This window comes from Glandiceps talaboti, chromosome 5, assembly GCF_964340395.1.
Source record: "Glandiceps talaboti chromosome 5, keGlaTala1.1, whole genome shotgun sequence".
Lineage (NCBI taxonomy): Eukaryota > Metazoa > Hemichordata > Enteropneusta > Spengelidae > Glandiceps > Glandiceps talaboti.
The window spans coordinates 26,942,558-26,957,852 of NC_135553.1; the positions used below are offsets into that span (position 1 = coordinate 26,942,558).

The 15,295-nt window shown below is 36.9% G+C and overlaps 1 protein-coding gene across 3 annotated transcripts in view; it reads right to left on the reverse strand.

Annotated features, from left to right (window-relative positions):
* Positions 1-14,123, reverse strand: part of LOC144435977 (mitochondrial Rho GTPase-like) — a 33,604-nt gene extending 19,481 nt beyond the window's left edge. For 2 of the 3 annotated variants that reach the window (XM_078124628.1, XM_078124626.1), the window contains exons 1-4: positions 13,734-14,123; positions 11,026-11,090; positions 9,811-10,152; positions 2,873-2,974 (exon numbers count right to left, since the gene is read on the reverse strand). In XM_078124628.1, the coding sequence (XP_077980754.1) occupies positions 2,873-2,974; positions 9,811-10,152; positions 11,026-11,090; positions 13,734-13,770 (546 nt within the window). In that variant the 5' untranslated portion in view covers positions 13,771-14,123. The remainder of the gene's footprint in view (positions 1-2,872; positions 2,975-9,810; positions 10,153-11,025; positions 11,091-13,733) is intronic. The other variant, XM_078124627.1, reaches the window with a different exon arrangement.
* Positions 14,124-15,295: the final 1,172 nt, after the last annotated feature.

The window sequence follows — 15,295 nt, forward strand, 5'->3', positions numbered from 1 at the left end:
TCTATACATGCTATACCATCCTCTGAAGTTAACACACGCTTTATTTGTAGTTTCTATACATGCTATGCCATCCTCTGAAGTTAACACACACTTTATTTGTAGTTTCTATACATGCTATGCCATCCTCTGAAGTTAACACACACTTTATTTGTAGTTTCTATACATGCTATACCATCCTCTGAAGTTAACACACACTTTATTTGTAGTTTCTATACATGCTATGCCATCCTCTGAAGTTAACACACACTTTATTTGTAGTTTCTATACATGCTATACCATCCTCTGAAGTTAACACACACTTTATTTGTAGTTTCTATACATGCTATACCATCCTCTGAAGTTAACACACACTTTATTTGTAGTTTCTATACATGCTATGCCATCCTCTGAAGTTAACACACACTTTATTTGTAGTTTCTATACATGCTATGCCATCCTTTGAAGGTAATAGACACTTTATTTGTAGTTTCTATACAGTTACTATGCCATCCTCTGAAGTTAACACACACTTTATTTGTAGTTTCTATACATGCTATGCCATCCTCTGAAGTTAACACACACTTTATTTGTAGATTCTATACATGCTATACCATCCTCTGAAGTTAACACACACTTTATTTGTAGTTTCTATACATGCTATACCATCCTCTGAAGTTAACACACACTTTATTTGTAGTTTCTATACATGCTATGCCATCCTCTGAAGTTAACACACACTATATTTGTAGTTTCTATACATGCTATACCATCCTCTGAAGTTAACACACGCTTTATTTGTAGTTTCTATACATGCTATGCCATCCTCTGAAGTTAACACACACTTTATTTGTAGTTTCTATACATGCTATGCCATCCTCTGAAGTTAACACACACTTTATTTGTAGTTTCTATACATGCTATACCATCCTCTGAAGTTAACACACACTTTATTTGTAGTTTCTATACATGCTATGCCATCCTCTGAAGTTAACACACACTTTATTTGCAGTTTCTATACATGCTATGCCATCCTCTGAAGTTAACACACACTTTATTTGTAGTTTCTATACATGCTATACCATCCTCTGAAGTTAACACACACTTTATTTGTAGTTTCTATACATGCTATGCCATCCTCTGAAGTTAACACACACTTTATTTGTAGTTTCTATACATGCTATGCCATCCTCTGAAGTTAACACACACTTTATTTGTAGTTTCTATACATGCTATACCATCCTCTGAAGTTAACACACACTTTATTTGTAGTTTCTATACATGCTATACCATCCTCTGAAGTTAACACACACTTTATTTGTAGTTTCTATACATGCTATGCCATCCTCTGAAGTTAACACACACTTTATTTGTAGTTTCTATACATGCTATGCCATCCTTTGAAGGTAATAGACACTTTATTTGTAGTTTCTATACAGTTACTATGCCATCCTCTGAAGTTAACACACACTTTATTTGTAGTTTCTATACATGCTATGCCATCCTCTGAAGTTAACACACACTTTATTTGTAGTTTCTATACATGCTATACCATCCTCTGAAGTTAACACATACTTTATTTGTAGTTTCTATACATCCTATGCCATCCTCTGAAGTTAACACATACTTTATTTGTAGTTTCTATACATGCTATACCATCCTTTGAAGTTAACACACACTTTATTTGTAGATTCTATACATGCTATACCATCCTCTGAAGTTAACACACACTTTATTTGTAGTTTCTATACATGCTATACCATCCTTTGAAGTTAACACACACTTTATTTGTAGTTTCTATACATGCTATGCCATCCTCTGAATTTAACACACACTTTATTTGTAGTTTCTATACATGCTATACCATCCTCTGAAGTTAACACACGCTTTATTTGTAGTTTCTATACATGCTATGCCATCCTCTGAAGTTAACACACACTTTATTTGTAGTTTCTATACATGCTATGCCATCCTCTGAAGTTAACACACACTTTATTTGTAGTTTCTATACATGCTATACCATCCTCTGAAGTTAACACACACTTTATTTGTAGTTTCTATACATGCTATGCCATCCTCTGAAGTTAACACACACTTTATTTGCAGTTTCTATACATGCTATGCCATCCTCTGAAGTTAACACACACTTTATTTGTAGTTTCTATACATGCTATACCATCCTCTGAAGTTAACACACACTTTATTTGTAGTTTCTATACATGCTATGCCATCCTCTGAAGTTAACACACACTTTATTTGTAGTTTCTATACATGCTATACCATCCTCTCAAGTTAACACACACTTTATTTGTAGTTTCTATACATGCTATGCCATCCTCTGAAGTTAACACACACTTTATTTGTAGTTTCTATACATGCTATGCCATCCTCTGAAGTTAACACACACTTTATTTGTAGTTTCTATACATGCTATACCATCCTCTCAAGTTAACACACACTTTATTTGTAGTTTCTATACATGCTATGCCATCCTCTGAAGTTAACACACACTTTATTTGTAGTTTCTATACATGCTATGCCATCCTTTGAAGTTAATAGACACTTGACTTTAGTTTCTGTGAAAGAGTGGAGGCTTGCGGAAAGTTACTAATTCAAAATGTCTTGAATCATTACTCTGTTTGATAAATATTATTTTGCATAAAATAAAAGCATTATTCTATATTATCCTTATAGCTTCATTGATAATATACCACTAATGCTAGAAACTGGTACAAAATGTGTGTTTTGAATATTTATTTTCATACATAGTGTCTTTTGATGTACTTTTCTTGTGTTTTAAACCTCTTTAGTCTACATTTATCCTGACATACTATTTTGATGCTGGTGATAGTATCAAGTAAACACAAGTCAGTCATCAAAAGTATCCTGTTTTTACCTCCTTGTCTTCAGCTGAGTAGAGTGGTCCTGTAGGATGCAACACCGCTTTTTGAGCATAGTAAAATACTTCAGAAATATTCTTCAATGTTTTGGCAGAGCACTGAAAAACAAATGTCACAAGCGATTAGAGGGCCATAAGATGAATTAGACATTTTTTTTGGAGGGGGGGGGGGGGGGGGGAGGGGGTAATTTTTGCTGCATATTAAAAAGTACTTGTACAATTTCACTGAAGCATACTTAATTAACCACCACTTGCTATTGGTAGAACTCAAACCTAGTATTGAGGGATAATATACAAATGAATTTTTAACAAAATTTAGTATGCACATACACATACTATAATATCATATCAACTGTGCTAACCATGCAAACTTAAGACAATTCTAATGCCACTGCATGCATACATCAACACTAGCAGTAACATTATACTAGAATTATGTATTACTAAGTATTCTCATCCACTTTAAAGATATCATTCTAAAGGTACAGTATTCCAACGATTTGCATAGTGTTTTTGCTAAAAAAAGAAGTAAGGTTACGTCAAACCATGATCACCTACATGATTTTTATTTAGACTTGCCTATTGTCAGCAAACACTTCAGGTTGACTCCATACTGCACTCTACATCTAAGTATTTACACAATTAACAACTATTTTGATATGAAAAGAAATACTATAACACCTAACAAAGTCAGCATATAGAATTTGTATAGACTAGTATCTGAACAGTGGTGTCTTGTTCATTTACTTATATACCACAACATAGGAATTCTCTGACATATTTTCAATGTTTTCAACACATACTACTAGTATTTCGTTGACACTCTAAACTATACTGATTCAAGTATACATGAAGTTTTTACCGATATGCAAAGAATTTGAAAAGCCACTCCTATCTATGTGGATTGTACAAGTACTGTCATGAATTACATTTATTGATTCATATTTTGTGTTATACGTTGTTGTCAACATTGTTGCCCTTTCTGATGAACTCATTATATAGTCATACGTCATACATAATCAACCAATCAGCACGCAGCCCGACGATAAGGCAGACGATCAAATCAAAATTTCTTGTGTGATGTAAGTTTCAGTTACAAGCTGGAGTGCGCGTGCATTCTTGTGTGATGTAAGTTTCAGTTACAAGTTGGAATGCGCGTGCATATAAAGAACAGAGTTCCCAGTGTACTAGTACTACTTGCTTGTATTGTCATTTCTATTACTGCTGTTTTCCGAACCCCTTTTCTATTGTGAGTCATCCACAAGTACTTACACTTACAGCCTTTATATAAGTACAAATGACAACAGTAATTTGGATTAATCCTTATAGACTGTATATGCAATACAAAGCAACAATATTTTAATGTAAGGTAAAAGGAAAAGGAAAAGGAAAAACATACAAAGATAATCGAGTCTATTTCCTTGGATTCCCATATAATATTCTGGTAGCTATATGGAAAACTATGTCAGTTTCACCTGATTTCCCACTTTCTGTTACCAGATGGACTGAAATATATGTCATTGTGTATACTTTAGTAGTCATGGTGTATAACCAAATGGTTAACAGGAGAATCAACAACAAAACTTTAAGTCTACCAGCATTCCCAAACCTTACCAAAACACATATTATGGCATGTAAAACAAGACTAACTACATGTACAATGTTAATGGTTCACATACACTTTTCACATAAAGTTTGAAATAAAAGAAATGATAAATTAAGCTTACAAGTAGCTACAAAGTGTGACTTTTTTCTGTATATCTGATAGAGGTCACAGTTAAGTCTACATAAACAAGAAAAAATCAGTTGATTGGACAAAAGTACCCTTGTGAGTTCTTATTTGATGTTAACTACATAGCATTACTTTCATAGTGATAAGTTTCGCTTCTTTTTATAATCAACAAACCTACTGAGGTATACAAAATATTTTCTGTGATATGCGACAGACACAATGATTACAGAAATAACGAACTTGCTTTAATGATAACATGGCTGAACTAGGTAGAAAGTACAATAACAACGATACGTCATAGAATGACAAATAATGCATGCAGGAGGGCGCTGTCCATTTAGGTACAACTTGGTAATGACAGATATTGTTATAATGTCCGATAGATATATACTAGTGTCCATCTATATGATGTTAATACAGTGTCCACGAGTAGTTTAACCATATTCTATCACACCCCCTTTTCCAGTTGGCTTCTTCTTGACACAACTTGTAGTTACCACGTAGTCTTTCTGCCATACTTGCGGCTTGACGGTCCTCTGGGATGTTCTTCGTCCTCCACTTTGCTGTGACTGAGGTGAGGCGGTTGCTTGTGGTAGTTGTTCTGGTTGTTTCACAGTAGTGTCTGGAGGCTTTGCGTCAGCAGCTTTGATGTCTGGATATGGTGGATTGATGGTGACTTTCTCTGCTGTTTTGTTCATCATGTGCTTGTTGCGACGCAAAGTTCGTCCCTGACTTGTTGTGACAACGTAGCTTCTTGGAGCGGAATACTTCTCTTCTACTATTGCGGGGATCCACTCTCTGCTGTGTGGATCAAGTTTCACTCTCACTGATTCTCCCTTCTCAAAACTGGGTCTATCTCTCACACCCCTGTTGTAAAACTTTGCTTGTTGTTCTTGTCTGCTTGTCAGCTGTTGTTTACTGTCAGCTGCTAGGTTTGGACTAAGCAGTGTCTGCTTCATAGGAATATCATCTCTGAGTCTCCTACTAAACAGCATCTGTGCAGGGCTGTATCTCATGCCAGTTATAGGAGTGTTTCTGTAGCGTAGTAATGCTAGGTTAGGATCAGTGTTATCTTCCTTGCATTTCCGTAGCATCATCTTTACTATACCAACATACTTCTCTGCTTCTCCATTGCTCTGTGGATATCTTGGGCTTGATGTACAGAGCTGGAAATTCCACCTTTCCGCAAACTCTCTAAATTCCACTGCACCAAACGGCATGTTGTCAGCAATTACTGTTTCAGGAATTCCATGACGAGCGAAGATGATTTTCATAGCTTGAATGACGGAACTTGCAGTCTTCCTGTGTAGCCTTGCTAGTTCTGGATACTTCGAATAGTAGTCTACCAAGATGACATAATCTCGGCCGCCAAATGTGAAGATATCGGCTCCCAACTTCTGCCAAGGGTCATCTGGGATCTCATGTTGTTTGATTGGTTCTTTCCTGTTGTTGTGTCGAAACTTTTGGCAAACTTTGCAGTTTAACACAATGTTGTCAATGTCTTTGCTCATCCCAGGCCAATACAGGATGTCTCTAGCGAAACTCTTTTGTTTTCTCGATCCCTTGGTGACCTGCATGTAACTTTTCAAGTGCGAAGGGTCGTTCTGTCTTTGGGATGATTAGACGGTTCGACAGAAACAGTAGGTCATCCTCTTGATAGATTTCATCTCTTAGGTTATAGTATGGATGTAACTCTGGTGGTAAACGATATCTGGGTGGCCATCCATTGATGAGATACTTCTTGATGAGTTGTGATGTTTCATCTTGCATGGTTGAAGACTTGTATTCATCCATTTTCTTTGTAGAGGCAGGATAGTATGTCATCACTGAGTGTACAAATATGTCTTTGGATCCATCTGGTTCTGGCTTGCCATCGACATAAGCTCTGCTGAGTGCGTCGGCGATATGCATCTGGTTACCTGGCTTGTACACTATGTTTAGCTTGTATCTCAATAATTTGAGGAGCATAAGTTGCAATCTTGGAGATACCTTGTGTAAGTCTTTCTTCTGGATTGATTCCAGTGGCTTGTGATCTGAGTGTACGGTGACGTCTGTGCCATAGATGTAGTGGTGGAACCTCTGTGCTGCAAACACAATAGCTAAGAGCTCCTTCTCGATCTGCGCATATCTCTGTTCTGTCTCAGTTAGAGGTCTAGATGTGTATGAGACTGGCTGATCATCTTGAAGAAGACAGGCTCCCAAACCACACTGGCTAGAGTCTGCTTGTATTGTTAAGGGTTTGTTCTCATCATAGAACTTGAGAACTACTTTGGAGCTAAGGACCTTCTTGATTTTCATCATTGCATCCTTTTGTGGTCTGCCCCAAAACCATGGTATTCCATCCTTGACAAGTTGTCTCAAAGGTTCAGTCAGCTGGGCCTTGTTTGGGATAAACGGTGATAAGAAGTTTATCATACCCAGGAATCGCTGCAACCCTTTCTTGTTTACTGGGTCTGGCATGTTTTCTATGGCTTCGATCTTGCTTCTGTCAGGTTCTATACCATTTGCAGAGATCTTCACACCATGATATACCACTTCAGTCTTCTTAAACTGTAACTTCTTTACATTGAATTTGATGCCCGTTTCTATAGCTCTCTCTAGTACTTTGTAGAGTGCGACATCATGCTGTTCTTCTGTCTCTGATGCTATTAGCATATCATCTGCTATAATGTGAACGTTCTCTATGTCACCAAACATCTGGAATCCCTTCTTCTGTAGTACCTCACTAGCACTGGAGATACCAAAGGGCATCCTCTTGAAACGGAATCTTCCAAATGGGGTTTGAAATGTGGTAAGGTCACGTGATTTCTCATCAAGCTCTACCTGCCAGAAAGCTGAGGATTGGTCAATTATCGTGCATAGCTTTGGCTTGCCAAGCTTTGCAACAACTTCTTGGAAGGTTGGTATCATGTAGTGTTCACGCTTTATGTATTTGTTCAGCCCTCTAGGGTCAAGGCATAGTCGTAGGCTGCCATCCTTTTTCTCGGTGCATACCATACTGTTGACCCAATCAGTAGGGTGCTCTACTTCTTCAATGACATCTTGTTCTTTCATTTCTGCAAGCTTTTTTTCAGCTCGTCTCTGATTTTATGTGGTATTCGTCTTGGTGGGTTTATCTTTGGCTGGGCATCCTCTGACAAAGTTATCTTGTACTGTCCAGGATACTTGCCAAGTTTGCCATCGAATACTGATGCGTAGTCATGTTTGATCTGTTCCTAAGTGGCACCTTTATATTCTGACTTGCTGAGTGTACAGACGTAAGCAGTGGAGTTTTCACCTCTCTTGATGAGTCCTAGGTCAATGGCTGTATTTAGACCTAATATTGGGCAGTTCATTTGCTTTGTGACGAAGACTTCAGCTATGGTTTGTGTCTTCTTTGCTTTGAAGGTGACCCTTGCTCTGCCTACCTGGTCAAGATTACCACCATCTAGTGTTTGTAGTATTACACCAGATTTGGTCAAGCGTGGTGTCGCTGACATTTTCCTCCATGTATCAAGTGAAATCAGATTAGCTTCTGCACCTGTGTCTACCTTGAAGTTTAACTGTGTCTCTGCAACTTGGACTGGTTCCATCCAGGCATGTTTGGTCTTATTTATATGGCCAACCATGAGTACACCTCCCATTTCAAATAGGCTTTCCTGACTTGAGGATATGTGTTGAGTGGCGTGTACTGTTTTACGTGGTGTAGAACTGCTGCATAATTTGGCAAAATGGTTCTTTTTGTGACATTTATGGCATTCTTTGCCATATGCAGGACATCTTCTTGGCGCATGTGTATTGCCACAGTTACCACAGGTTTCCTTTCCCTTGTCAGCTTGGGTCATCCCTTCTTGTCGATATTTGGGTGTTGTCTTTTGTCTGCGTCTGGTAAAGGCTTCTATGTTTCTTTCATCAGTTGTCCCAGTAGCCATTTGCTTTACTTCTTTCCTTGTTGTCTCTGCTGCGATGCACTTGTCGTGTACACTTTCTAGAGATAAGTCGTCAATTTCCAGGAGCTTCTCCTTCAATTCTTTGTCGGTCATGGAAAAGACAATCTTGTCACGTATCATATTGTCTTTCTCTTTGAATTCACACTGGTCTGCTAGCCTCTGTAGCATTGTGAAATAGTTGACAAAGTCGACTCCTTCTTTCCACTGATGACTCCAGAATTTGTATCTGTTGAATACTATTCTCTTCTTGCCTTCGAAATGGGTTTCAAATTTCTTGAGTACAACCTCATATTTAGTTTTGTCTTCATCATCACCCCAGGCAAACTGGTTATATCGTTGACGTGCCTCAGAGCCTATTGTGTTCAATAGTCTAGCTATTTTTACTGCATCCGGCTTTTTATCAGCCTCTTGGGCCAGCAGAAAAATTTCGAAATCTTGTTTGAAACATCTCCAGTTTTCAGCTATATTGCCTTGAAGTGACAATGGTTCTGGTAATCTGAAGTCTGAAGGCATCTTATAAAAAAGCTCTCGAACGAGGTTATCGTAAGTATATGATGTACTGCCTTGACGCGACGACTTTTGATTGAAATGGCGAACTTCCGGTTCTAAGATTCACTGTGGAAATGTGACTGTTTGTATTCTAGCAAACGGAACTCTAAATACTGCTTACCAGTAGACTGTGTTAGTTTGTGATCGCCGTGGATCGACTTGTTACTGTTGGTGTCTTGGGGTTTTCTGTAACTCACTGTGGAAGTTGACGTCGGCTTGCTTTGAACTTCACAATTCCATCCATGTGATTGTGACTGTGACTGCACTGGGTCGTAGCTCTCGTCGCTGAAAGACGGCTAACTCTGTGCATACACCCGTTTTAGGATGTTCTGTTAACGTTTCCTGTTGTGGGTTCCTTGACGTTCCTTGTCGCTAACGGACTAGTCACTTCTGACACCATGTGATATGCGACAGACACAATGATTACAGAAATAACGAACTTGCTTTAATGATAACATGGCTGAACTAGGTAGAAAGTACAATAACAACGATACGTCATAGAATGACAAATAATGCATGCAGGAGGGCGCTGTCCATTTAGGTACAACTTGGTAATGACAGATATTGTTATAACGTCCGATAGATATATACTAGTGTCCATCTATATGATGTTAATACAGTGTCCACGAGTAGTTTAACCATATTCTATCACATTTTCTACATCTAAAGAGAGACCACAACACTATCCTTACCAGTCCTGTATGATTGACCATGTGTACACTTACCTCAACGCAAGTCTCAACTTCAGCAAATTCATTCATGATAGGTATGATACTTTCCATACTACTCAACTCCACTAGATCTGTTTTATTGCCTACTAAAATAACAGGTGTCTGGTGATCAGGACCCAGTGCCTTACTGATTAATGGCAACCATTTCTCAGTTATCTGTGTAATAGTGTCTTGTTCCTCTACCGAGTACACCACACACACAACATGGCAGCGCAGAATTTCCTCCTCCAATTCCTCTTCATCCTGTTCTTGCACAGAATAGTCAACAATGTGTGTTGGTACTTTTTCAGGAGTTACATCAGCTGGGATTGTGATTTCTTCAGCTCTTGCAGGTACCTACCAATGCAAACATGGATAATCTCTATTTCAAATTAACAGACACCATCTTCTGTTTTCATGCACAACAATGAATTTCCATTGTCTCTGGAGTCATAATTGCAAATGAAAATTCAAAAATTCTTTTTTTGTCTTCCATAATTTTATATGAGAGCCATATGTGCTTAAATTGTAAATTATGAACAAATTATTTGTTGGAGATGAAATAATCAGATTGGAATATTCTTATAAGCAAATTTATCACAATGATAGTAATGGGTAGTCATCAAACTGGTATCGTCAGCAATCAAAATTGACACGATTTTTATGTCATTTTTTAATTATTTTTTAACAGATATTATTTAGGTTACAATGTAATTACATCAGGCTTCATGTTGACAACTTTACAATCCACTATTAATTAGATAGTAACATCATTACTACATATATACCTTATCTCCCCATACCAACCATTTGCTTATCATTTTTACAGGAACATAAAAAAGGGGTTTAACAAAGACCTTTCTGGTTAAGTTTAGAAAATTAATTTTATGATTGATGGACCATTGCCTATACCACAAGTGTGTGAGGGCATGCATGTGTCCAGCCGCTGACACTCAATGTAATTATTGGGAGTGTTGTTTGAGCAACCATAAATACTGGCTAGGTTTTCCTAGCTTGGCACTACGACACACATGTGTGAATCAGCTTACCATACACTTTCACTTGTGGTTTTATTAGTTTAATTTTAAAATGTTAGTTTAACAAAGTCAGGGAATATTATATCCATGAAAAGGAGCAAATTACAAATTCAAGAGTGAGGGTGAAACATCCTAAAATTGTTATGAAACAAGAGTATATTTGGTGTTAATGCTGAATGAAATGCATACATACACTGACCTCCTCTGGAAATTCTTCACTGACAAGAGATAATATGAGAGAAGTTTTCCCAACTCCAGCTGTAATGATAAACAACAAACAACATAATATCATGGGGGAGGGATACATTATGAATTTATGTTGTTTGATAAAAACTTGGACACTAGTATAAAATGAGATAAAATGTGTTGGTTTCATTCATTTTCACACATCAGTATGGCATTGGCATCAATCCAAACTATCATGGAAGTGATCTATGAGTGGTCGGTACAAAATACAGGTACAGGTCAGGTACAATCCAAGCCAGGTCATGAATCGACTGAATTTCTTTTGGATTCACATTCAGATCCAAAGATGTGAATCTGTCATTTTATTTGGTGTAGATTTTTGATTAGTTGTCAGGTTATTTTTTCTTGGCAATTCTCATTTATTTTTCATATCGATTTCATACTCGTTCTTGTACATACTGGGTGCATTCAAGAGTATGTGTGGGGGAAAGGGTTCTGCTAATGTTGTTTGTTTATTTGATATCCACATGTAGGTACATGTAGTATAGCGATGTGTCCAATAAAAGTGTGTAAAATTTGCAGATAGTGGTTTTAAAGTGATCATGATGACGGGAATCTGTCATGCTAACTCAGAAGGTAAACCTTTGGCATTTTGCAAAAATTGATAAAAATATCGTGAAAATTATTTCCCTCCATACGTCCTAATTTCTTGTCTAGATCCAACAGATGTCATGTTTATGTAAATGTGTTCCAGATGAAAAGGTCAAAGGTTATTCAGTGGGTGAAATAACATGTATAATAAGTCTTTAGAATTTAACAGTTGAAACATTGTGTGTACTAATAAGAATATTTCAAAGTTAGCCTTATATCCATCCGTTTTATATGAATATTTGAATTTACGCTTTATACTGAAACATATACATATACGTTGCATCAAAAGTCAGTGAAAGGTGGCATGAAAAATCAGTTAAGGTGATGGGTACATTTCATATGCTTTGTAATTGTGGATTTTCATCACTGGGTGTGTATCTACCATTTATACTCTTCTGTATGCAATGTAACAAATAACAGATAGGTCTTGATTGCTACTTGCCTATGACACACTCTACAACACATCTAAATGCACATGCTCTATGTGAGCAATAATTAAAATTGGTAATCAATGCATTTATAGCTGTTTTCAACAGAATGTGAATATATTCAAGTACTTACATTGTTAAATTAGCATTCATAAAAGAGAAGGTGAAATTTGCAATGAAAACCAATACACATGTATATATAAAATAAAAACAGATGATGGATCTTTGGATACGAATGTGAATGTGAATCAAAAAAACCCATTCAGTCAATGCCTGGCTGGTCTGTACCTGCATATTGTATCGACCAATCTATGAGATTAACTAGGTATCTTTAGTAATACATCTATTACAATTACAATAACATCAAGAGCAGTAGGCAACATGTTTGACAGAAATTGCCTTGCAAGTCTCATTTATTACTTTCACCTTACTTCAGATTGATGCCAACTCCGTACTGATAATGATAAGTTAAAGTGAATGAAAAAATGCATTTTATCTCATTTAATATCCAAGTATCTGTTTATTGACACTGGAGAAAGAATCTTCCTCCAACATCTATGAATTAGTAAACACAGTGAATTCACAAAGTATCCTTCCCCAACAAGAAGGCTCTGACTTGAGGGCTTTCAGTGATTACATGACAGTTAATGTCGGTTAATCCTAAAATGTTAATCCCTACGTAATGAATAAACAACATAATATAATAAAAAAGGAAAAAACATATAATAATGGTATACCAGGGATGTGACATTGATAGAGACCAGGATATTGAAAAATCTCCAATCACTTTCTCCATTTCCCCCAAAATTTCTCATGATGGATAAAAAAATCTCTATTTTTAAAATCAAAAACACATAAAACTATAAAACACATCAATGTCTTCGTGGTTGGATTGTCTGCCAGATAATCATCATCACTGTTGTCATCATCATAATGACCACCACCACCACCACCACCCATCATTATCGTCACTATATTGTCACTGTACACCATGCCTTGAAGACATCCACCGATCCAGATGTGACCAAATTATTTTCTAGTTTGTTCCAGTCTGTGATTGTTCTTAGAAAAAATGAGTTCCTGTAAATTTCTGTGTTTTGTGGTATTTGAAAGCAGCTAGAGTTGTATGTCATGTACTTTTCCCACAGGGTTCCACCATTGCTATGTTGGTACTCAGCAAAGTTCCTGGGTTTGATTGTCTGCTTTGGTCTTTGTGGTACGAGATACAAATGTACATGTATACATGTGTCATGATGTATAACTGGTATTAGGCCCCGAGCAACTTTAAACAATCATTTTGTTAATTGTAATGTCACATTTTAAGCTAAGAGCAACTGCTTTATCATCAGAAAAGATCACAGTTCAAGATTCATTGAATTATTTTGGACATGATAAAAGATACTTCAAGTTCAAGGGGCGATTCGTGTTGTGTTGTACGAAAACACGACAGGGTGAGTTAAACTGAAAATATTACTTCTGTCTCAGTGTATTGTCAGTAAACTCGACCAACTAGATATGGTTAGTGATACCCGTCCACGGTGATAAAGGTACTACAAATGGAAACCTTCCAAGTTCTCAGATTCAGTTCACTTTTAATTAATAATGTTATAGTATTTATACTAGTAACCGTACTTACGTTCTCCCACTAGAAGAATTCGCACGTCTCGACGCATTTTCACTACTTTAACGACGCTCAGGGTTATTGTGTCATGGGTTGAAAGGTTAACGGTTGATCAGACAACGTGTTCTTGATTTAGATCGCATTCATTAAACTAATTTTTCGCGAACTCTAAAAGTTCACTCTACATTATCAGGTTGGGTGTCTCGATGTTGGAGCTTCACAACGTTCACATGGTGTGTCCAAAAAGATCATGAAAATTTCGGAAAAGTAAGATTTCTAAATGAGCAACTGGTCGTAGAAGTTCTCGGCAATAGTACCCTTCGCAGGAGATCAAAACTAGCACATTTGAAGTAGTAAAACGAGGAAAATCTTGCACCGGTGTCTATCTCATCCACACTTCCGACATTTTACCGCCGGGTTATCGCGCATGCGCAGTTATGTAATACCGTCTAGGGTCAGATATATTCGTAATACGACTGCTTTCTTGAGATTATTATGTTACATTCGTGCAAATGTGGAACCAAAGTCAAGGTCATAGTTCTCCAGAACAACGAAAGAAAAACAACATCGGGTAACAAGGTTAGGTTTTATACTGCCACAAGCCATTGTCTGCAATTTCGACGAGGGTAAATGTTCAGCTGTTATATTCTAAAATTACGTGACAAATCGCACATGCACAAACTGCAAAGTTGACAACTGACATGACAACCGAGGTACTTTGTTATCCATAACATGATACAATCAACACTGCATTTTTTCGTGACACGCCTTTATCACCATACCAGTTTTATTTCGATACATCCTATGTAAATTTAAGTTGTCTGATTTAAAAAAGACTCCTCAAGTAAATCGTGGGGTTTTAACTAATGTCTGTAAATAAACCATACCATTTCTATTCCATAAATACAATCTTTAAATAGTTTTTTTTTTTTTATGGCATTCCATATTTATTTTAAGTAGTCCGCACAGATATGATACAACTAGATCACAATGATTTAATTCGTATAGTGATTTACTTATACTTGTCTAGTGCTATCCTTTATTGAATCTCTCATTAATGTCTTGCAATGGTTGCCAACATTACATAGATTTAGTATTACAATGTAACATGTAACTGAAAGTGCATGAGGCTTTTTATTGGACTCAAGCAGTGACTATTAAATAAATTAGGGTATTGAAATAAAGGTTCTGATTGTTTATATGCAAATGAGGTCTTCATATTTTAAACTGCGTGTCATGTTATCTATGTGTTGTGCATAGACTGTCGACAGTCGTTCATGCCTTTTTTGCTAAAGGTAACGTTTCATCTAAATCAAAGTCGTCGCCTCACTCCCTAGCACTGAATACTAATATGGGGGGGGGGGGGGCACCTGCCCCCTGAGATTTTTAGGAAAAAAGAAAGCTACTTATTGAATACATAGCGATGTCATTAAATTTTTTATTTTGATTCCTAGGCATGCGCGATTTAACTTGAAATTAATAGTTCACTAAAGTTAAATGTGGCTGTAAACTGACTCCTCACTTATGTGTATCTTATATCTCTGCTGTACGCTGGCATAACTTTGAATAAAAATGTG